The sequence below is a fragment of the Lathyrus oleraceus genome, chromosome 4 (genome assembly GCF_024323335.1).
Source record: "Lathyrus oleraceus cultivar Zhongwan6 chromosome 4, CAAS_Psat_ZW6_1.0, whole genome shotgun sequence".
Classification (NCBI taxonomy): domain Eukaryota; kingdom Viridiplantae; phylum Streptophyta; class Magnoliopsida; order Fabales; family Fabaceae; genus Lathyrus; species Lathyrus oleraceus.
In genome coordinates this window covers 34680177-34704159 of record NC_066582.1, presented here as the reverse complement: position 1 = coordinate 34704159, position 23983 = coordinate 34680177, and the positions used below count along the sequence as shown (strand labels likewise).

Sequence of the window (23983 nt, the reverse complement as noted above, 5' to 3'; positions counted from 1 at the left end):
CCGTCCTCAAGTCACCTATTTCGGTTTGTACCCAACTCCATTGGTCAGTGGACCAGGATGATGAACCCGCCTCCTGTTGGGTGGGTTCCTGATGTGGTGGTACAAACTGCTCAGGAGGTGCTTAAGGATCTTCTTCTTTTGCTTTCGTTCCTTCCACCTGGTCATCCATAAATTGCTCACCTGCAGTAAAATGGTAAGTTTCGTGACCTTCATCCGCGTCGGGGTCAGCGCTCACATACAACCAATTAGCATAGTCAGTAATAGCAACTTTGTCCGAATCCGACAGAGCGATAATAAACCTCTTATGGATAAGTACAGAATAGTAAGTAGGGGCAACAACAATCATACCTTGTGAAATTAGAGCAGACATGTCAATTTTGGTCTTACCTGCAATTGGCGTGTCTTCGAGTAAAACAGCTTGATACCCGAAATGCTCAGCGATTTGGGTGATCATTCCCCCTACGGATATGCCTCCGGAGTCAGCTCGGCCGACTCTACCCATATAGTCTGCTGCAAAGGCAGCTACATTGATGGCTTTGTTTTGAGCCATCGAGTACATAAAGAATAGCTCTCTCTGACTAGATACCCCTGTGTTATCGCCTCTTCCAAACAGGATATAGGCTAAACCCTTCTGAGCGTACCTGAAACATGGATTCTGGATGCCCGAGGCCTTAGCACCTTTAGAGGTGTAATTCGTCCTCCCGGTGATGGCAATCCAGAAATCCTTAGGTGAGAACCCATCTGGGACCGCTCCTGGTCCGTACAGAGGGAGTCGGATTATTGTTGCTAACTCCTCAACAGACAGCTCATGATAATTATTAAACAACCGGAAACGCAAAGTGCCGAAATAATACCTGGTTGTGTCTATCCACCACTTTTCAAGCTAGAATTCCAACGTGTTGAGGAATTCGAGAGTAATGGGCTCGTATGTTGGCGCTTCCAGACTCGTGAACTCTAGCATTCCTAAAACATGGAACATTCGGTATACCTCCATTTTGAGCCCTAGGGCGTTCAGAGTCTGCTCACACGTGTACCTTGTCGGCGTGAGTTTGCGCTTCCGGTGAATTTGGTATCTCCTTCCTTGTTCCGGATTGTCAAACACGATGTTGTGTGGATTAGGATTCCGACTCGGACACTTCCGTGACTTCGCCATTTCCGCGAGTTGTTGCTTTCCGGTGAGAATTCTCCTCGGGGGCATTTTGGACCTGCAAAAATAGAAACCGTGGTTAGGACGGGGACGACGAGTGGGGTAATATTAGTGAAGGGTGTTTTGACTATAGGTGAGTGGAAATGGAGGTTATGGAAGGTGTTAGGTGGTGGGGTTTTGAGTTTTAATGGAGGTTGGAAGGTTTTTTAGAGAAAGAGAGTAAGAGTGATGAGAGAGAATGATGAGCGGGTAATGAAAAATCTGATAACGATAAGGTTAAAGGGAAAAAGTTATGGTTAATGGTGGATTAATTGGGTGGGTCCCACAAAAAATTCAAATTTTTAAAAAAAATTCAAAATTTTCGCCTGCCTGACACAGCTGTGTCAGCTGACACGGGTGGCCGTGTCAGGCTACTGTTTTTAAGCACGGTTGGGGATGGCCTTCAGTGCTCCTAACATGACCCGTGTCAGGCTACTGTTGATCAAAAAATTCTTGTCACCTTCAGTGCTCCTGATACGGCCAGTGTCAGCTGACACGGGTGGCCGTGTCAGGCCACTGTTTTTCCACCTCTTTGTCTGATTTTTGCACCCTATTGACACGGCCCGTGTTAGTTGACACGGGTGGCCGTGTCAGCCTGCCCTTTTGGCTGTTTTTTGGCTTTCTCTCCGGTTTAACTACTGGTATCTCTGGCCATGTTGATCATTCTTTTGCATGACTTAGACTTTTGTTGACGTGATGTTTCCTCCTAGTATAGCTCATGTTTAAACCTACAAACATACTTAACTGATTAAATATAAAAAGCGTGGGTTGCCTCCCACGAAGCGTTTTGTTTAACGTCGCATGGCTCGACGGTCCTCCGTCTGCTTAGGTGAGACGAATTTTATCGATTGGACCACCCTCCTGGTCTTGTAGGTACGGTTTAACTCTCTGTCCATTTACCTTGAACATGTCTCTATTTGCGGGATTTCTTAGTTCAACGGCTCCATCCGCAAATACTTTTTGAATCACAAAGGGTCCCGACCATCGTGACCTTAGTTTCCCTGGGAATAGTTTCAGCCTTGAGTTAAATAATAAAACGAGTTGTCCTTCCTGGATTTCTTTTTTCTGAATGCGCCTGTCATGTCATGTTTTGGTTTGCTCTTTGTATATCTTGGCATTCTCATATGCTCGATTTCTGAATTCTTACAGCTCTTGTAATTGGAGGATCCGAGATTTACCCTCTTTGGAAAGATCATAGTTGAGGAATTTGGTAGCGCAGAATTCCCTGTGCTCAAGTTCGAGTGGTAGATGACAAGCTTTACCATAGACTAGTTGATACGGGGACATACCTATTGGTGTTTTGAACGTTGTTCGGTATGCCCAAAGTGCATCATCGAGCTTGATTGACCAATCTTTTCGTGAGGCGCTAACGGTCTTTTCTAGGATTTGCTTGATCTGCCGATTTGATACCTCAACCTGTCCACTAGTCTGGGGGTGGTATGGTATGGAGATTTTATGCTTGACATTGTATTTCCGCAGTAGGTTCTCCATCAGCTTATTGAGGAAGTGGGTACCTTCGTCACTAATCAGTGCTCTTGGTACCCCAAACCTTGCAAAGATACAATTCTTGAGGAAATTGATTACCACTTTCGCATCATCCGTGGGCAGTGCTACTGCTTCTACCCATTTTAACACATAGTCAACCGCGACCAGAATGTATTGCTTTCCAAAGGATGGAGGGAAGGGTCCCATAAAATCTATTCCCCACACATCGAACAGTTCGACCTCTAACATGGCATTCTGAGGCATCTTATTTCTTTTGGATATGTTTCCTGTTCTTTGACATATGTCGCACTCTTTGACCACTACTTGTCCATCTTTGAACAGTGTAGGCCAGTACAATCCCGACTGGAGGACTTTTTCCGTGGTTCTATCTCCGCTAAAATGTCCTCCATATTCTGAGTTATGGCAGGCTTTTAGGATGTCCCTCTGCTCTTCCTCTGGAACACATCTCCTGACCAGGCCATTTAATCCCTTTTTGTAAAGGAATGGATTGTCCCACACATAAAACCTGCAATCATGCAAAAACTTTTTTCTTCTGTTAGAGTCAAAGTCATCAAGTATTAGTCCACCTACCACAAAGTTCGCGTAATCGGCGAACCATGGGATATACGTAACGGCTAGGATACGTTCGTCTGTGAACTCATCTTTGATGGGGTGCGTTTCTTCCGTTTCTTGAATCGGGGTCATCCGAGATAAGTGATAAGCAATAGTGTTTTCACTACCCTTTTTGTCTCTGATTTCCAGGTCGAGTTCTTGTAGTAGTAGGATCCATCGCAGCAGCCTTGGCTTTGATTCCTGTTTGGCAAAAAGATATTTTAAAGCAGCATGGTCAGTATACACAATTACCTTTGATCCCAGTAGATAGGATCTGAACTTGTTAAATGCGTATACTACCGCTAGAAGTTCTTTTTCTGTGGTTGCATAGTTCATTTGAGCAGGGTTTAATATGTGGCTTGCATGATAGATCACATGCAAGAGCTTCTCCTTGTGTTGCCCTAGTACTGCCCCTACTATGTTATCACTCGCATCGCACATTATCTCAAAAGGAAGAGACCAGTCGAGGGCAATAACTATGGGGGCTGACACCAACTCCTTTTTCAAGGTCTTGAAGGCTTGCCTACACTCCTTGTCAAATAAGAACGGTGTATCTTTTACCAGCAGACTAGTTAGTGGTTTGGCAATCTTGGAGAAATCTTTTATGAACCTGCGGTAGAACCCCGCATGTCCTAAGAAGCTTTGGATGCCTTTTTCATTTAACGGTGGTGGTAAATTTGCTATTACCTCCACTTTTGCTATGTCCACTTTGATACCTTTGTTGGAGATCTTGTGTCCCAAGACTATTCCTTCCCCTACCATGAAGTGACATTTTTCCCAATTCAGGATCAAATTTGTTTGCTGGCGTATTTCTAACACAAGTGACAAGTTAATCAAACAATTATCAAATGAAGAATCAAATACCGAAAAGTCATCCATAAACACTTTCATATGCTTCTCGAGCATGTCAGCAAAGATTGAAGTCATACACCTTTGAAAGGTGGCTGGTGCGTTGCACAATACAAATGGAATTCTTCTATAAGCAAAAATACCATAGAGGCATGTGAACGCAGTCATCTCTTGGTCTTCAGGGGCAACAGCAATCTGGTTGTACCCCGAGTAACCATCTAGGAAACAATAGTAATCGTGTCCGGCTAACCTTTCCAGCATTTGATCAATGAATGGTAACGGGAAGTGATCCTTCCGTGTTGCCACGTTTAGTCTTCTGTAATCGATGCACACTCTCCAACCTGTAACAGTTCGGGTTGGAATCAACTCATTCTTTTCATTTTTTATCACCGTCGTGCCCCTTTTTTTTGGTACCACATGGACTGTACTTACCTAAGAGCTATCGGAAATAGGGTAGATTAGGCCCGCATCCAAGAGTTTTACAACTTCTTTGCGTACCACTTCTTTCATGGTTGGGTTAAGTCTTCGTTGTGGTTGCACCACCGGTTTGTGATCATCTTCCATTAAGATCTTGTGCATGCAAACGGTAGGGCTTATACCTTTCAAGTCCTCAATTGCCCATCCGATTGCACCTTTGTATTTTTTTAGCACTTGAATGAGTTCTGCTTCTTGGACACTCTGTAGATTAGCATTGATAATAGCTGGGCATTTTTTTTAGTGTCTAGAAATACATACTTCAGATTTGTTGGTAACTGCTTCAGGTTCACCCCTATTTTTGGTTCTTCAGTGACATCTGATGGTGGTGGTCTTAAATCTTACCACCTGTGTGGTCTAGATCTAATCCATTCAGGTTGTTTTTCCATCATAGTGAGCACCTCAGACTTTGCTTCATCTTCATCACTTTCAAAAATGGATAAGCTTAAGACCCGTTCTAGTGGTGACTGGGGTATATGCCTTTCATTTTCTTGAGCAATTACTTGGTCTATTATCTCTATAGTGTTGCTTGTGTTGATATCATCTTTGTATTGCATTGTGTTCCTCACATCTATTGTTAACTCTTCATCATAGACCTTGAGGGTCATAGTTCCTTCCTCAATGTCTATCATACACCGTCCTGTTTCCAATAAAGGTCTGCCCAATATGAGAGGAATCTTCTCATCTTCCGGAATTTCCAGAATGACGAAGTCAACTGGGAAGACAAACTTGTCAATTTTTACAAGAACATCTTCTGCAATACCATAGGGTCGCCTCACAGAGCGATCCGCAAACTGAAGTGTCATTCGAGTATCTTGAACAGAGTCGATGCCTAATTTTTTATAGATTGACAGTGGCATCAAGCTTACACTCGCTCCTAAGTCAATCAGACCCTTCTTGAATTTTCTATCACCAATAGTGCATGGAATAGTAACCGATCCCATGTCTTTCTTTTTCACTAGGATTTTCATGCCTTGGAGAATGGCATTGCATATTTCAGTTAGGATGATCGATTCCATATCAGTGGAACGCTTCTTGGAAATGATGTCTTTCATGAACTTAGCATATATTGGCATTTGTTCTAATGCTTCAGAAAAAGGGATGTTGATTTCGAGTCTTTTGAACATTTCCAGGAATTTCTCAAAATTCTTTTCATGTTGATCTTTCTTTTTCTGTCTTGGAGGGTAAGGGAGTTTGATTACTGGTTTAGGAACCTTCTCTTTCTCCTTGACATGAGGTGGTATTACTTCTTCATCTTGGTTTTTTGTTTCCTTGATTTCTAAATCCACCTCTATCAATCCATCTTTTTCTATATCATTTTCTTCTGTTGACTTTCCACTTCGGGTTGTGACAGTGTTAACAGTGTTATGTTCCCGCGGATTTGTCACCGTACCACTAGGTAGGGTACCCGGGGCTTGAGAGTTTGAAGCTAACTGTTATGCTATCTATCCCATTTGGACTTCAAGATTTTTAATGGAGGTCGTGGTGTTTTTCTGATTAGTCCTTGTTTCTTCTTGAAATTGTATGTTGTGGGTTGCTAACTTTTCAATGGCAATTTCCCATTCAGCCTTTTTAGGTGCCTGTTGTTGCTGTTGTTGTTGATACTGGGTATGATATTGCCTTGTACCTTGTTGCGGAACATTCCCTCTCTGATATTTCCAGGAGAAGTTTGGATGATTCTTCCAACCTGGGTTGTAAGTGTTAGAATAGGGATTGTCATACGGTGAACTGACTTGGGGTGTTTTGCTTTTTATCGCAATGTCGCGGATAGCAAGAGTCGCCACCGACTTTTCTTTTATCCAATAAGGAAAGGTGGAAAAGAACAGGAAAGACCTCAATAGATTTTGGGTTCGGGAGGTACATTATACAAAGGGAAGGTGTTAGCACCCTTTGTATCCATGGTTATCCATGGGCTCTTAATTACTGGATCACTTATATTTTTGTCTGAAAAGTGTCGATGAATTGCTTAAAAAATGTTTGAAAGAGAGTTTAACTTTGTAATGATTCTCGTATGAATGTATACAAAGTATTTATCTCATTTGATTTTGAAAATGGTTTAGAAAAATATAACTCGGTAATGATTCTAGTATGAATGTATACCAAGTGGTGATTTTCTAGGATTTGTAAAGTGTAAAGTGTGAGGGGTGGAAAATGTTTTAGGTTATGATCCAGCAATTGAGAGTTATACCTTCCTAAGGTCGTTATGAACGTTTCCTATCCTTATGAGGGTAAAACTGTCCTTACTATTGAGAAGTAAGTAATCTTACCCTTTGGATGTTTAAGGGTCACCGTAGGGTCATCGATAGGTCATTGAAGGCAACAGTTGTAAGGATACCTTAGCATTCGAAGGGACGATCATCATTTAACCGTAGGCTACACCGAAGGGTCATCGAGGGACAAAATCGTATTTTCGAAGGCAACATCCGAGGGACCATGATTTATTTTATGATGATTTAATCGAAGGGTCTTTGCTAAGTGTATCCCTACATTCGCGGGACATGACCGTTATACCGTAATACCGTAGGGCAGCAAAGAGAGGTCCAAGATCACTTATTTAAAGGCAATATTTTAAAGTCAATTAGGTAATTAGGACGAGCCTCCATATTAAAATCAATACATTAAAATTAATACATTAAAATTAATACATTAAAATTAACACATTAAAATTAATTAAGTAATTTAGGGTGAGTCTCCACAAGGGTATCCCACAAATAAAGTGGAAGACCTAACGGCAATCTTTTCCTGGGACATGTGAACCTTGGCAAAATTCAGCAAACGGGTTAGAATACCAAATCGGGGTGTAATCGAAGATTACACCGCAAAAGAAAATACAGCAGCATGAATGTCAGGCAAAACAGTGCATAATTAACATAGAATAGATCAGAGACGCATAGGACATAACAAACAAAATATTAGCGACTGTCCCGTTCGCCTCTGCCTCGCCTAGCGAGGGCCTAGCGAATACTCGCTACATGCTCGCTTAGCGATGTGCTAGCGAGCGGCTGCGGGTTTCGAATTTCAGAACAGTATGACTTCAACCTGCGGCATGGCTTATGGCATCCAACACATAATTATACGGTTCAGCATTCACAATATTCAGGCACACTTAAATTCACATGCAAAACCTCAAATATGTTTATGAATTCAATTATAATATCACATGCAAGTTAAGAACATAAAGCGGTATCACATGCAAATTAAGAAAATAAAGCGATAATAGTAATGCAAACCTGTTTGCAATCGAATTGCAACCTTGAATTGGCGAGCCGGATTGAGTTGGGCGGTGGTAGCTTCGGAGCGGAGGAGCGGCCTTCAGGGTTTCTAAAGTAGCCTCCAAGGTTTTTGTGCCAGGGTTTTCGTCTGTCTCCCTCTGTTTTTCGTCCTCTTTTCGTCCTCTTTTCCTCCTCCCTTTCATTACTGAAGTGCTGGTATTTATAATGCTCTTTTTCATGACCTAATGGGCTCAGAACGAAGCCCGAAATTTTTTGTTGTGTGTCAGTCTCGCTAGGCGAGCTGGTAGCGAACGCGTAGCGAACGTTCGCTAGGCGAGCGCGTAGCGAACAGGCCAGTTTGGGCCATTTTCTGGATTGGGCCATTCGTGAGCTGGGCCTTGGTTCCTTTAAGAGCAGTGTCATAAAAATGAGTAGGAATGCCTTGAAAAAATGTCTTGAAATATTAATGGGCAAATTTTGGGGTATGACAGCTGCCCCTGTTCAATATTCTTGAACCGAGAGAGTTAGAATGGTGTGTACGCCATTCGTGGTCTGGAGGTGGAAGATTATTGAACACTAGAATGCCCCAAAAATTTGCTCTTGCTAATCACAGGTTAGTCTTGATGGATATGGGCTTAAAGATGCCATCCAGAGAATTTGATGATGAGAGCTTCCAGATTGTGTCGTACGTTAGACGATGTCTGAAGACATGGATGTCATACCGGGTCATACGCTAGACCGTATAGTGAATCATCCATCATGCTGTTGACTTCGCTGGGGAGTCAGAGTATGCTATATACTGCTGGGGATAAGGGATCAGAATGGATCATATACTGGACCATATCTGAGTACCAGAGTGAGCTGTTCGTTAGACGGATGACTTTGATGGGGATGAAAGATCAGAATGGATCGTACGCTAGATCGTTTCTGAGTTGCAGAATGAGCCGTCCGTTAGGCTGAATCTGCTTGAAGAGGGAGTAGTCGTATACCAGACTACCATTCAGAAATGTACCTGTCCGAAGGTAGCATCTGAGTAAGGGAGTAGCCGTATACCAGACTACCATTCAGAAATGTACCTGTCCGAAGGTAGCATCTGAGTAAGGGAATAGTCGTATACTAGACTACCATTCAGAAATGTACCTGTCCGAAGGTAGCATCTGAGCAAGGGAGTAGTCGTATACTAGACTACCATTCAGAAATGTACCTGTCCGAAGGTAGCATCTGAGCAAGGGAGTAGTCGTATACTAGACTACCATTCAGGAATGTACCTGTCCGAAGGTAGCACCTGAGCAGGGGAGTAGTCGTATACTAAACTACCATTCAGGAATGTACCTGTCCGAAGGTAGCACCTGAGCAGGGGAGTAGTCGTATACTAGACTACCATTCAGGAATGTACCTGTCCGAAGGTAGCACCTGAGCAAGGGAGTAGTCGTATACCATACTACCATTCAGGAATGTACCTGTCCGAAGGTAGCACCTGAGCAAGGGAGTAGCCGTATACCAGACTACCATTCAGGAATGTACTTGTCCGAAGGTAGCACCTGAGCAAGGGAGTAGCCGTATACCAGACTACCATTCAGGAATGTACTTGTCCGAAGGTAGCACCTGAGCAAGGGAGTAGCCGTATACCAGACTACCATTCAGGAATGTACCTGTCCGAAGGTAGCACCTGAGCAAGGGAGTAGCCGTATACCAGACTACCATTCAGGAATGTACCTGTTCGAAGGTAGCACCTGAGCAAGGGAGTAGCCGTATACCAGACTACCATTCAGGAATGTACTTGTCCGAAGGTAGCACCTGAGCAAGGGAGTAGCCGTATACCAGACTACCATTCAGGAATGTACCTGTCCGAAGGTAGCACCTGAGCAAGGGAGTAGTCGTATACCAGACTACCATTCAGAAATGTACCTGTCCGAAGGTATCATCTGAGGAGATAAAGGTCTAACTTGGTCGTACATTAAACCTTATCTGAGTTGTCCGAGGACTTGACGGTCTACCTTGGTCGTACATTAGACTGTATCTGGGCAGAATCCGACTTGAAGGTCTAACTTGGTCGTACATTAGACTGTCTTTGAGTTATTGAAGGTCAGAATGGATCGTACGCTAGATCGTATCTGAGTTGAAGGAGTCATGTGTTGAGATGAATCAGGATGGACCGTATGCTAGGCAGTACCTGAGAAGTGAAGGTCCAACTGGGTCGTACATTAGACCGTGTTGGGATAGTTGAAGATCAGAATGGATCGTCCGTTAGATCGTATTTGAGTGGAAGGAGTCATATGCTGGGCTGAATCAGGATGAACCGTACGCTAGGCTATATCTGATAGTATTTGTATATGCTGTATTTGCAATAAATGTCTGGGATGGGCTTAGAGATGCCACCATTGGGAAGATGTCAGAACGTTCGTCAGAGGGATTATATCTGAGAGCTGTATTCGAATCTTGAATGCGATCAGAAAGATAATCAGCCTGAAAAATAAAGTTAGTTTCATGCAATGTCATGATGCATGCGTGTGCCGTGAAATGATGTAATGAGTGAATTATGCGTCTGGAATAAATGAGAGCATTGTATACATGTGCATGTTATGAAATGATGTAATGTATATGATGCGGAACGAAAATTGTATGTAGGTATGTGATGTGAAATGATGTAATGAATGCACTATGTGTCTGAAACGTTCCTCCAGGGGACTTTACTGGGGAAATAAATCTCAGTCTGCTGGTCGAAGACATTGGTATTGATGACCCGGTCTCGGCTGGGGATACTTGATTTCTGTCTGACGATGGAAACACTCAACAGAGCCTGGCTGGGGGTGGAAGAGATGACTAGTCTGTCTGGTGATGCCAAGTTCTTCTGGGGAATAACTGGCTTAGCTGGGGAATAGAATTAGCAACGGATTCATTGGGAGGCGTGATTAGACCTTCTCCTCGATCCTGAAGTCGTGTAGTAATTGTCATTGTTATTTTATGCATGTATTTTGATAAACATTGATCATATTCAAATGCATATATCAATTCAAGTTAAATCAATGGATGTTTACGCAAACAAAACAGAGAAAGTAAAACAAAAGCATCTTTTTGGAAATGAAATTGTACTGATTTTGAAAGAGGGCCTATGAATAGGCAATTTGTGTACAAGGAGACAGAAATCCTGGTAAGAGGAAATTGTCAGGCAAACAAAGAGAAAGCTATGCAGAAAAAGTCCTATCGATTCTAATTCCACCACTGTCATTATGTCTTCAAGCATTTCATCTCCTGCTGTCGGATAGAAGTGATTGGCTTGTTCAGTCCCTTGAACTTGGATGAAGCTGACAGAGGACGGGACATAGTCATACGCTTTAATCCCTAATTTTTGCCTGGACCGCCTTTTCAGGTTTTCAGTCCACCAGGATACCCTTTTTTGCCCAAGCCGCCTTTTCAGGTTTTCGACTTGCCGGGTGTACGTTTTTATATGTTTATCCCTAATTTTTGCCCGAACCCTTTTGGTTCGCCGGGATGCCCTTACTTTTGCCTAGGTACGTCGACCTAGCGGGTCTCTTTTATGCGTAGTATTTTTTAACTATGTCAGCGTTCACAGGATGCGGGAACTCTTCGCCATCCATTGTAGCAAGCATCATGGCTCCACCAGAGAATACCTTCTTAACTACAAATGGCCCTTCGTGTGTGGGAGTCCATTTGCCTCTGGGATCACCTTGTGGTAGAATGATACGCTTGACCACCAAGGCGCCAAGTTGGTACACCTGTCTCTTGACCTTTTTGTTAAATGCTTGGGTCATGCGCTTCTGATATATCTGCCTATGACAAACAGCCGCAAGTCTCTTTTCATCAATCAGATTTATCTGATCGAGTCGAGTTTGAATCCATTCATCCTCATCTAAGCCTGCATCTTTCGCAATTCTTAGAGAGGGAATCTGAACTTCCACTGGTAAAACGGCTTCCATTCCATAGACTAAAGAGAAAGGGGTTGCCCCTGTCGAAGTGCGGTAACCATGAAGAGCAAAAGGTAACATCTCCTGCCGGTCTTTGTATGTTACTGTTATATTCTTGATATTGTTAGCAGCCTCCACGGCGCCGTTCGTCTTTGGCCGGTACGGAGAAGAGTTATGGTGCTTTATTTTGAACTGCGTGTAGAGTTCAGTTTAGTACCATTATCAGTGATAACTCTCTCAGGAGACAGCAGGTTTCTCAAGTAGATATTTGATAGAATCCATCTTAGAAATCAATAAAGTGGTATGATTCAACATATACTGTCTTAGTCGGCGAGCAGCCTAAGCCAAAGCACAGTAAGCTTTCTCGAGCTGTGAGTATCTTGTTTCACAGTCGGTACCTTTTGCTATGGCAGTGTATGGCATGCTCTTTTCGACCAGACTCGTCATGTTGCCCCAGCACACCCTATTGAATTTTCTAACACGGTCAAATACATGATTAGAGGTCTTCCTTCAACTGGTAGCATTAGAATTGGAGGTTCTTGGAGATATTTCTTGATTTTGTCATTCATCATTCCATACCATCTCTTGATTTTTCTTTTTTGGTAATTTGAAGATGGGTTTGCAGGTAGCAGTCAAATGTGGGATGAATCGGGCAATGTAATTCGAGTGCCCCAAGAAACCTCTGACTTCTTTCTTGTCTATTTCAGTACCCATTGCAATTTCAATTGATTCCTCCTGCGGCTGTATGGTCTTTTCTTCTTGTAGTACCAGTCTGACAAGTTCACCAGGGACTTCACAATCTTCCTCGCTTCCATCCTTGGCTTGGTAGATCGGATTTTCAAAGTCATAATGAACAGTAGCAGAACTATTATCAACAGGATCCAGAGTGGATATGGATCTGAAAACTGTTACGTGTGTGTGTGCAAGAAAACATAGCTTGTTTTGAAAAAAATGACAGGAAAGATAAAGAGCGCAATATTTGAGTGCAAAAAGTCCATTGATTTATTGAATATGAATATGCTTATGAAATGACAAAACCCTTGAAAAATTAGCTATTATGCCCCGGGTATAGACACAATGCTTTGAAACACAAAAATAGCAATAACAATTACTCCTGACTAAAGGAAATCGGGATAGTGTCTTCAGCCTTCCAATTATTGGGTCCGTCACCAATTGTTGGGAAAATCCAGCTATCCAAGTCATAATCGTTATCAGTATCTTCCACAGCATTGACAGTCTCGTCATGATTAGGCAGAGGGGCAGTGATGCCATTAGGAGTCTCCGGAGGATCAAAGATAGTCGCCTGTATCTTCCCACTTCGAATGCCACTTTCAACATGTTCACCTGTTAATATAAGTTCAGTGAAACCCAATGAGGAACTCCTCAATAGATGGCTGTAGAATGGGCCAGTCAGTGTGCTCATGAACATGTCCACTAATTCTCGATCAGTCATAGGGGGTTTGACTCTGCCAGCCAAATCTCTCCACTTTTGAGCATATTCTTTGAAACTTTCTTTAGATCCCATAGTCATATTCTGCAACTGTAGCCGAGTAGGCGCTAGTTCAGAATTATACTGGTACTGTTTATAGAAAGCAGTTGCTAAATCAGTCCATGTGTGGATGTCAGAGCTCTCGAGCTGATAATACCACTCCAATTGTGTGCCAGACAGACTCTCTTGGAAGAAATGGATCCAGAGCTTCTTATTAGTGGTATACGGCTGAATCTTTCTCACGTAAGCTCTCAGATGCATCTGAGGACAAGATGCCCCATCATACTGAGTGAAAGCGGGGACCTTGAATTTGCGAGGAATGATCACATCGGAGACTAGACCCAAACTTTCAAAATCCAGACCGGGCGCCTTCTGACGTTCCATAGCTAGCATGCGTTCTTCCAGCAACTTGTACTTGCCATCTTTTGGAGAGTACTGTTCATTCTCGTAATCTTCATCGTCATCCTCAGGGTTGAAAGGATCAGCATTCTCATCTTCTGAATCTGTCTTTGTTTCCTCTTCTTGATCCTTCGGAATTCTGATTTTGATTCTCGCAGCCTGTCCTTTAAGCCTTCTTCCCGGGTTAATGTAACTCACAGCTTTCTTGTCTTTCTTTTTCTCGAGCAAGAGAGCTTTCAGTTCCTCCTGCCCCCTGGATAAGTTCAAGATCATCTCCTGGAGTTGAGCATTCTGAGCATGGAGATCTTTGATAGTTTGTTCGAGGTCCATTTTTCTGTGTGGAGGAAAACCGTGAGAACACTGATCCCTTTAGAGTACCTGTTATGCTATGTTATGCTATGCAATGCATGAAATGTTTTCAAGGCCTTTTGGAATTTAACTTTGCATAAACTACCGAAAAGGGAAACTTTTTTTTTTTTTTTTTGTTTTTTTTTCATACAAAACAGAGCAAAGTTAAATCCCTAAGTCCTTGAAATGGTTAGTACAATGTTATGATGTCATGATGTTATGATGTTATGATGTTATGAGGTTAAATAAATAACAAGCACAAGCAAGTCACACAACCATCATTCCTAGGTTTTAAGGCTTGCATGAGTTCCATAGGTAAGTACCCTCCCCACTGAAGTTTGGTTGGTTCAACCTGTCCTAGAATAGTAACCGGGTTCTAAAAGGATCTCCAATCATTGACCTTCCTTCAAGTCCACTTCAGTGCAACACCAAGTGGTTGACCGAAGCTTCCCTAAAGTCCAATCTCAAAGAGTGTAGTATCGAGTCTCAACCAACCCCAGTCGGAACCGAAGTCAGTTATCTCACTACTTTCTAATGGCTAGGATGAGTCAATTAGGGTTCTAAAGGTCTGGTTAATGCTTTGATGACACCACGCAGATGCCAAATTTTTCCTCAAGTAAACATGAGGAACATCAGGACATCCAAAGTGTCACATTAACCGTAGCCATCATTTTAACCATTCCAGTATACGCCGGATAGTCGCGATGATCTATTGCTACTTACCTAAGGTACACTAGATCCGGGTGTAGGATCTTTCACTCAAGAATACCCAAGCAATCCCTTAAAAGTAAATCAGACAATTTTAAATAAGTGATCTTGTTTTTAAGGTAACCCCTCTTTTTAAAGTTATCCCCAGCAGAGTCGCCAGTTCTGTCATACGGTGAACTGACTTGGGGTGTTTTGCTTTTTATCGCAATGTCGCGGATACCAAGAGTCTCCACCGACTTTTCTTTTATCCAATAAGGAAAGGTGGAAAAGAACAGGAAAGACCTCAATAGATTTTGGGTTCGGGAGGTACATTATACAAAGGGAAGGTGTTAGCACCCTTTGTATCCATGGTTATCCATGGGCTCTTAATTACTGGATCACTTATATTTTTGTCTGAAAAGTGTCGGTGAATTGCTTAAAAAATGTTTGAAAGAGAGTTTAACTTTGTAATGATTCTCGTATGAATGTATACAAAGTATTTATCTCATTTGATTTTGAAAATGGTTTAGAAAAATATAACTCGGTAATGATTCTAGTATGAATGTATACCAAGTGGTGATTTTCTAGGATTTGTAAAGTGTAAAGTGTGAGGGGTGGAAAATGTTTTAGGTTATGATCCAGCAATTGAGAGTTATACCTTCCTAAGGTCGTTATGAACGTTTCCTATCCTTATGAGGGTAAAACTGTCCTTACTATTGAGAAGTAAGTAATCTTACCCTTTGGATGTTTAAGGGTCACCGTAGGGTCATCGATAGGTCATTGAAGGCAACAGTTGTAAGGATACCTTAGCATTCGAAGGGACGATCATCATTTAACCGTAGGCTACACCGAAGGGTCATCGAGGGACAAAATCGTATTTTCGAAGGCAACATCCGAGGGACCATGATTTATTTTATGATGATTTAATCGAAGGGTCTTTGCTAAGTGTATCCCTACATTCGCGGGACATGACCGTTATACCGTAATACCGTAGGGCAGCAAAGAGAGGTCCAAGATCACTTATTTAAAGGCAATATTGTAAAGTCAATTAGGTAATTAGGACGAGCCTCCATATTAAAATCAATACATTAAAATTAATACATTAAAATTAATACATTAAAATTAACACATTAAAATTAATTAAGTAATTTAGGGTGAGTCTCCACAAGGGTATCCCACAAATAAAGTGGAAGACCTAACGACAATCTTTTCCTGGGACATGTGAACCTTGGCAAAATTCAGCAAACGGGTTAGAATACCAAATCGGGGTGTAATCGAAGATTACACCGCAAAAGAAAATACAGCAGTATGAATGTCAGGCAAAACAGTGTATAATTAACATAGAATAGATCAGAGACGCATAGGACATAACAAACAAAATATTAGCGACTGTCCCGTTCGCCTCTGCCTCGCCTAGCGAGGGCCTAGCGAATACTCGCTACATGCTCGCTTAGCGATGTGCTAGCGAGCGGCTGCGGGTTTCGAATTTCAGAACAGTATGACTTCAACCTGCGGCATGGCTTATGGCATCCAACACATAATTATACGGTTCAGCATTCACAATATTCAGGCACACTTAAATTCACATGCAAAACCTCAAATATGTTTATGAATTCAATTATAATATCACATGCAAGTTAAGAACATAAAGCGGTATCACATGCAAATTAAGAAAATAAAGCGATAATAGTAATGCAAACCTGTTTGCAATCGAATTGCAACCTTGAATTGGCGAGCCGGATTGAGTTGGGCGGTGGTAGCTTCGGAGCGGAGGAGCGGCCTTCAGGGTTTCTAAAGTAGCCTCCAAGGTTTTTGTGCCAGGGTTTTCGTCTGTCTCCCTCTGTTTTTCGTCCTCTTTTCGTCCTCTTTTCCTCCTCCCTTTCATTACTGAAGTGCTGGTATTTATAATGCTCTTTTTCATGACCTAATGGGCTCAGAACGAAGCCCGAAATTTTTTGTTGTGTGTCAGTCTCGCTAGGCGAGCTGGTAGCGAACGCGTAGCGAACGTTCGCTAGGCGAGCGCGTAGCGAACGTAACGTTCGCTAGGCGAGCGCGTAGCGAACGTAACGTTCGCTAGGCGAGCGCGTAGCGAACAGGCCAGTTTGGGCCATTTTCTGGATTGGGCCATTCGTGAGCTGGGCCTTGGTTCCTTTAAGAGCAGTGTCATAAAAATGAGTAGGAATGCCTTGAAAAAATGTCTTGAAATATTAATGGGCAAATTTTGGGGTATGACAGGGATTATTCGGCTTCAAGAATTTGATCTTTTCAATTTGTTGAGGAGTAGCAAAGCAATAGACCGTGTGATGAGGTCCATTACAGATTTCACAAGTGCTAGCCTGAGCTGGCTGAACCTGCGCTATCTGTTGAGTACCTATATTCATAGCTTTCAGCTTTTTGTCTACTTCGGCAACAACTGTATCTTCCAGATGGATTTTATTTGTCTCTAATTTTAGATCAATCACCCCTTCTGGCTAACTAGTACACCTGTCGTATAGCTCTAGATGCTCATTGGCAGCTATTGCTTCAATAATCCTCTTGATACCAGTGGCTGTTGAGAAATTTGTTGAGCCACTGACTGATGTATCAATCAACTATTTTGTTTTTATTTTCAGCCCATTAACGAACATCTGCATTTGTTCGGTCTGATCCATATTATGAGTTGGACACACTACTAGGATCCTTTTGAATCTTTTGTAAGTGTCTCCCAATGATTCACCATCCTTCTGTTTGAAATTAAGAATTTCATGCATTTTTCTCAGGAATACTGATGCTGGAAAGTACTCATTTAAGAATGCAGTTTCCATCTCCTACCAGGATGTGATACTGCCGGCAGGAAGAGAATAGAACCATTTTCCGCATCTTCAGCTAAAGTGAATGGGAACATTCTTAATTTTTTTGCTTCATCCGTATGACCATCGATTTTCAGGATGGTGCTCATGGTCAGAAATCTTTGCAGGTGTTTGTTGGCATCTTCATTAACCTTTCAAATGAAAGGTTTTCTTTCCAATTGATTAATCGTGCTAGGATATAGTTGAAAATTTGTCACATTCACCGGTTGATTGACAATGGTCAGTCGACCACCCGGTGCATTTGCACCTCCATAGTCACCCAGGAGTCTTTCCGGAGGTGGAGGAGGTGGAATTGAAGGAACTTCAGCCATTGGTTCCTTAACTTCTAAGTGATCAGAGGTACTTTCTGAAGGAGAAGGGCGATCCAAAACGCAGCGGAAATTTAAAATTTCTCCTTTAGTGATCCTTACGAATGGGCATGATCAATGATAGAATAGTTACCTCTTGTGACGATTGAAACCTTTGATGCAGATCTACGGAGCGATCACGAACGTTGAACGATGACAACGCCTCTACTCAGTCCACACGAACGAATTCCTTCAATCTCAGTGCTAGCTGCTACGAATGAAGGCTTTGAGTGAAAGAGAGAGAGAGAGAGAGAGAGAGAGAGAGAGAGAGAGAGAGAGAGAGAGAGAGAGAGAGAGAGAGAGAGAGAGAGAGAGAGAGAGAAAATGAAAATTGAAAAATCACTAAATGCTTCTCCACAAGGGTTCTATTTATAGAACCACTTATGTGGCCTACAAGCTAAAAAACCCACTTAAGTGTATGTGACTCATATCTTATAATATGCCCAAAATCACTTAAACGCGTGGTACATTACCATATTTCGTATTCTACTTAAGTACATCGTACCTTACGATGTTCTACAATTCACTTAAGTGCACCGTACCTTACGGTGTTCCTTAGTTACTCTATCTCTCATCAATCCGCCCTTTGTGTGTGACCCTGTAGGTTTTCGCGGCATTGGCAATTATATTAAATCATACATTTAACATAATAAATAGTGAGCGGTATCTAGCAACACATCACTGCTACCCAAGACACGAAAATGTCATGTGATCTGACAAATCCTTCTGTGATAATATGTATGTGTACAATTACTCTTTTGCCCTTATGTCTATATTGAACACAAGGCATAGACTGTGTCATCCTTGTCCAGTTTAATATTGGGCCCATAAACATTTATCCTGTTACGCAGGATGGGAAAATTCCATCTAGGTCACTCATGTCCCTTAGCATGCTTCGTGGAGTACCCATCAACTGTCTTTATGGTCATCCAGTTACGGAAAACGTTTGATCAGCAATAAAGCACTCGACTCTACATCTAGGGTCCATAGCGGTTTCGGGTCGAAGGGTGGTATACACCATTATCACCATGAGAATAACTTATGACACTTTGCATAACATTCTATATAGTATTCTCATAGCGGGTCAATTCAGTATAAATATTACTCTTAATATTCATACCTATGTTTAAGACTTGATAACTCCTTATCCATGATCCATGAGATGTGATCATCAGTCTATATACATAATAGTCTTAATGCTTTAATGTTATCCCACTTCACAATAAAGCTCGACTACGGATACTTTAAGAATAGTGTCCTTATGTTTAATGTGATCTCATGATTAAGTCATACTTGATACATTAAACGGACTAGCTATTCTAGGGACTTTATTAAACAAACATAATAAAGAAAAAGTCTTTTATTATTAATAAATAATTCGATACAAGTACCAAAAGTATTGGCCTCTAGGGATTACACCAACACTTTCTTCTGTAGAATCCACTCTTTGTTCTCTGCGTCTTCGGTGAAGGGTTCTCTCGATCTCTGCATCAAAAAGAAATTCAGCTGAGGGTTCTCATCGCATACATAAATTAGTAAATTATAAATGACAGAAAAATAATTTTATTGCAGAGCAACAAAATTTTAATTGAAATTAAAATTAAACTCTATATTTTGTCAGTCCCCGACAACGGCGCTAAAAACTTGATCGGAAAAATAGCAAATGTACTATTTTGCCTTTTATAGTAATAATAGGGAAATTCCCTAAATGTCGATCTCAAGGATTGCAAGTCAATATTGAATTTAAATTATCATTCAATTAAACAAAAAATATTAATTTGGTTTTTAGGTGTAAAAATATAATAATAAAAGTAAAGGTAAAGAAGGATGAAAATAAGGGTTTATAGAGAAAAATGAACAATGTCAGGGAAGGTGTATGATTTATCCCTGTAACAACTCTGAGTCACTGTTGCATTAACAAATATCAATTATTACCAGTTCTTAAGAGTATTTTCTCCTAAGTCCTTGGTGAGAAAATCTTTAATCAATCTACCCTAATTTCTATGTCCATAGCCAATTAGGGTGAAGTTAAGCTTTATAATATCAAGAATGCTCTGGTTCATACAGGGTATCCCTAGTCCTAGGTGATATCTACTGTAGAGTAACCTTATGAAAACCTTATCATTGGCGGTCCAGCCTAATTGATAACCACAAATCAATCTCGATTGGTCCAAAAGAGAAAGCAATAAACACATTAAAAGGTTACCGTAAAAACAATATAGTAAATGCAAATGTAAACTCCAATTCTTTACAATTCTAAATCAGGGACACCCCCTAGCATTGGGGGGTTTAGCTACTCATATTGTTTAAAACAAATGCAAGATAAAAATTACACATTACAAGTAATTGGATGACTTTGATCTTCAATCGCTCCCGCTCATGAAAACCTTCAGCTCTCTGAATGCCTTGATCTCTGTAATACTTGATTGCTTCATAATACTGTATTTTGCCATATTCCAAGATGATTTTTTCTTTGGAAGAATACCCTCTTTTATAGTGAAAACTCCAAGCAGCAGTTGGACATGTCCAAAAATATCTCTGAAAAAGCCTGACGAACAAAAGCCCGAGAAAAACTGAATTTTTGGGCTTGGGCTGACACGGCCCGTGTCAGCTGACACGGGTGGCCGTGTCAGCCTACTGTCCTGGCTGACATGCCCCTGGCAGGGGTAACACGGTTGCTTGAGGTGCTTGACACGGCCTGTGTCAACTGACACAAGTGGCCATGTCAGGCTACTATTTTTTTCAACACATCCTCCCTTGCCTGACACGGGTGGCCGTGTCAGGCCTCTTGTACTGGGGTTTTCTGCTCCTCTGCTTGTCGGAATCTCGCATTGTCTCGTTCTGAGTTCCCTGGTTCTTCTACCTGGACCTGTCGGACAATAACATAGTTATTCCACGCATAAAATCACTAAAATATAAGTAAAACATAACAATGATTAAAAATGCTTAATTAAAATGACGGAAGTAAAACTAACTCGAAAAGTATCATAAATGCTTGCACAGTGTGTCAAAAACCTCTATTTCATGTCGGATCAGTAACGAAAACTCAATGCAAATGGTGACTGATCAATAGAATACCGAGTCTCACAGTCGGTGAACTTCTTACTGAGGTAGTAAACTGCAAATTCTTTCTTTCCAGTCTCATCTTGCTGACCAAAAACAAAACCCATACTATCTTCAAGCACAGTCAAATACATGATCAACGGTCTTCCTTCAACAGGCGGAGACAAAATCGGAGGCTCAAGCAGATATGCCTTGATATTGTCAAAAGTTTTCTAGCAGTCTTCGGTCCAATCACAAGCCTGATCTTTCCGAAGAAGCTTGAATATAGGTGCACATGTGGCAGTCATGTGTGAAATGAATCTAGAGATATAATTCAAACGACCGAGAAAACCTCTGACTTGCTTCTTAGTTTTGGGCGCATGCATCTCTTGTATTGCTTTGACCTTGGCAGGATCAACTTCAATACCCTTCTCGCTGACAATAAAGCCCAACAACTTACCAGAACAAACACCAAAAGTACACTTATTGGGATTCAAGCGGAGTTTATACTTCCTCAAACGCTGGAATAGCTTCAACAAATGCTCAACATGTTCCTCTTCGTCAATTGATTTAGAAATCATGTCATCGACATAAACTTCAATCTCTTTATGCATCATATCATGGAAAAGAGTAGTCATTGCTCTTTGGTAAGTTGCAACAGCATTCTTTAAACCGAAAGGCATCACTCTATAACAGAATGTTCCCCAAGGTGTAATGAATGTGGTATTCTCCATATCTTCGGGTGCCATCTTGATTTGATTATATCCGGAAAATCCATCCATAAATGAAAAGACTTTGAATTTAGTTGTATTGTCTACCAACATATCAATGTGTGGCAGAGGGAAATCATCTTTCGGACTGGCTTTATTCAAATCTCTATAGTCGACACACATGCGGACTTTTTCATTCTTCTTCGACACAAGCACAATGTTCAATGGGGGTTAGAAACCAACCTGCATAATGATTTGATATTTTGATTTTAGAGAAGTGAATTTGTGACCAAATATTATGCAGATGGACAATTATATTGTTTATTTATGTTTTTTGTGATTACCATTTTCAGAACAAAGCAAACAGTAAAAACAAAACATCATAGATGTGGATGAGTAGAGTTAATTTTATTAATGATCAATTTGAAAATGCCCACACAATGTTCACTTCTCCCTTAGGCATAGGAGAAGGATTTTAAAACATATAAAAGCAATTACTTAGATCGATGCAAAATAACAGGAATATCAACAGCAGTCCAATTGTTGCAAGTCTTTCCATGCGTCACAAAATTGGTGCAGTCTTCCCCTTCGTCATCCTCTAGCACAACAGCTAAGTGTTGTTCATTGCCATGAATGAACCTTCCGCTACGGAAGCTAAGTTGCATGTCTTCAGACCTTGCAGTTGATGAACCTTTCTGGAACCCCAAATCGGTTCTGCCTTTATTGTCGGAGACCTCTACCATGCGCCCCCCTACTGATCAGCATTGCATTCTTCCACAATCTTCTTAGTATCTTTTAATGAGGACATAGGTGCCCCAACTCTCTTTTCAACAACAATAGATAAGGCTTGGAACGGAGTCCCAACCTCATCCTCAACTTCAACGTAAGAGAAAGATGACAGGTGGCTAACCAACAGTGCCTTCTCCCCGTCAATAATTACAAGCTTGCCATTCTTCACAAATTTGAGCTTCTGATGCAAAGTGGAGGTAACAGCTCCCGCCTTGTGGATCCATGGCCCTCCCAATAAGCAATTGTAGGCCGGGTGGATATCCATTACTTGAAAAGTAATTTGAAAATCACCCGGACCTATCTTAACTGGAAAGTCCATTTCACCAATAACTGTTTTGCGTGAACCGTCAAAAGCTTTGACGATTACACCGTTATACCTCATAGGCGCTCCTTGATTCGATAACTTTGATAGAGTTGACTTCGGCAACATATTCAGTGACGACCCGGTGTCAACAAGCACATTTGACAAAGCATCCTCTTTGCAATTCATAGAAATGTGCAAAGCTAGATTATGATTTCAGCCCTCCTCAGGGAGTTCCTCATCGCAAAAGCTAAGATTGTTGCAGGAAGTGATGTTAACCATAATATGATCGAACTGATCCACCGTAACATCATGTTCCACAAATGCTTGTTCCAGAACTCTCTGCAGTGCTTCTCTGTGCGCTTCAAAATTCATGAGCAGAGACAACACAGAGATCTTTGAGGGGGTTTGGAGCAGCTGCTCTACCACATTGAACTCACTCTTCTTAATCAATCGAAGTACCTCATCATCATCGTTAGCTTTCAAATCGATGGATTCACCAGATTTACCCTTTGAAGCATTAACTGGATCTACAACAGGCACTTCCACCTTCTTTCCAACAATTGATTCTTCTTTATCCTTTGGGAACACCGACCCAAACACTCGACCATTGCGAGTCACCTTGGTAACATCAGCAATGCTCACTACAAAGCTAGTTGTAGGCAACGGGACCTCTTGACCACCTTTTATCATTGTAGCATTATACTGATACGACACAGCTTTATCAAATGAGTACGAGACCGGGCCCGCTAACCGTATAACCAACGGCGATACTGATCTATTGCTACTGCTGTTACTGCTGTCGTACTGGATTACCAATCGCTCTGGTTATTTGAAAACGGGCACTATGACATTCACATCTTCATCTACATGACGAGATTGAACAATTTGAATCATGCCTTCATCCATAAGTCGTAGGATGTCCCTTTTCACAGCTTCGCAACCCCTCGGGTTAATACTACAGATAACAAAATCGTCATGGTCATGTTCACAATCACTCACCAAACAAATATCCTTATGCATCTGCACCAAGAACCTTTGGATAAAACGCACATCAAAAACCTTAAACTCGCCAGGACAACCATTCACCATATTCACAAAAGAGTTCCCATGAACGGGTAAAGGATTCGCTTTCACATTCGGCGCGCGGTCCTCAAAGGACACCATTCCACTCTTCATCAGCTTTTAGACCTCGTACTTGAGTGGATAACAATTCTCGATATCATGTCTAGGTGCTCCTTGATGAAAAGCATAACGGAGTTCAGGTTTGTACCACCA

The 23983-nt window shown here is 41.6% G+C and overlaps 1 protein-coding gene across 1 annotated transcript in view; it reads left to right on the top strand.

Annotated features, from left to right (window-relative positions):
* Window positions 1–808: 808 nt before the first annotated feature.
* The window catches only part of LOC127135865 (uncharacterized), a 52454-nt gene continuing 29279 nt past the window's right edge, over window positions 809–23983 (top strand). Inside the window, exon 1 of the mRNA XM_051062493.1 lies at window positions 809–925. Coding sequence (XP_050918450.1) covers window positions 809–925 — 117 coding nt within the window. The remainder of the gene's footprint in view (window positions 926–23983) is intronic.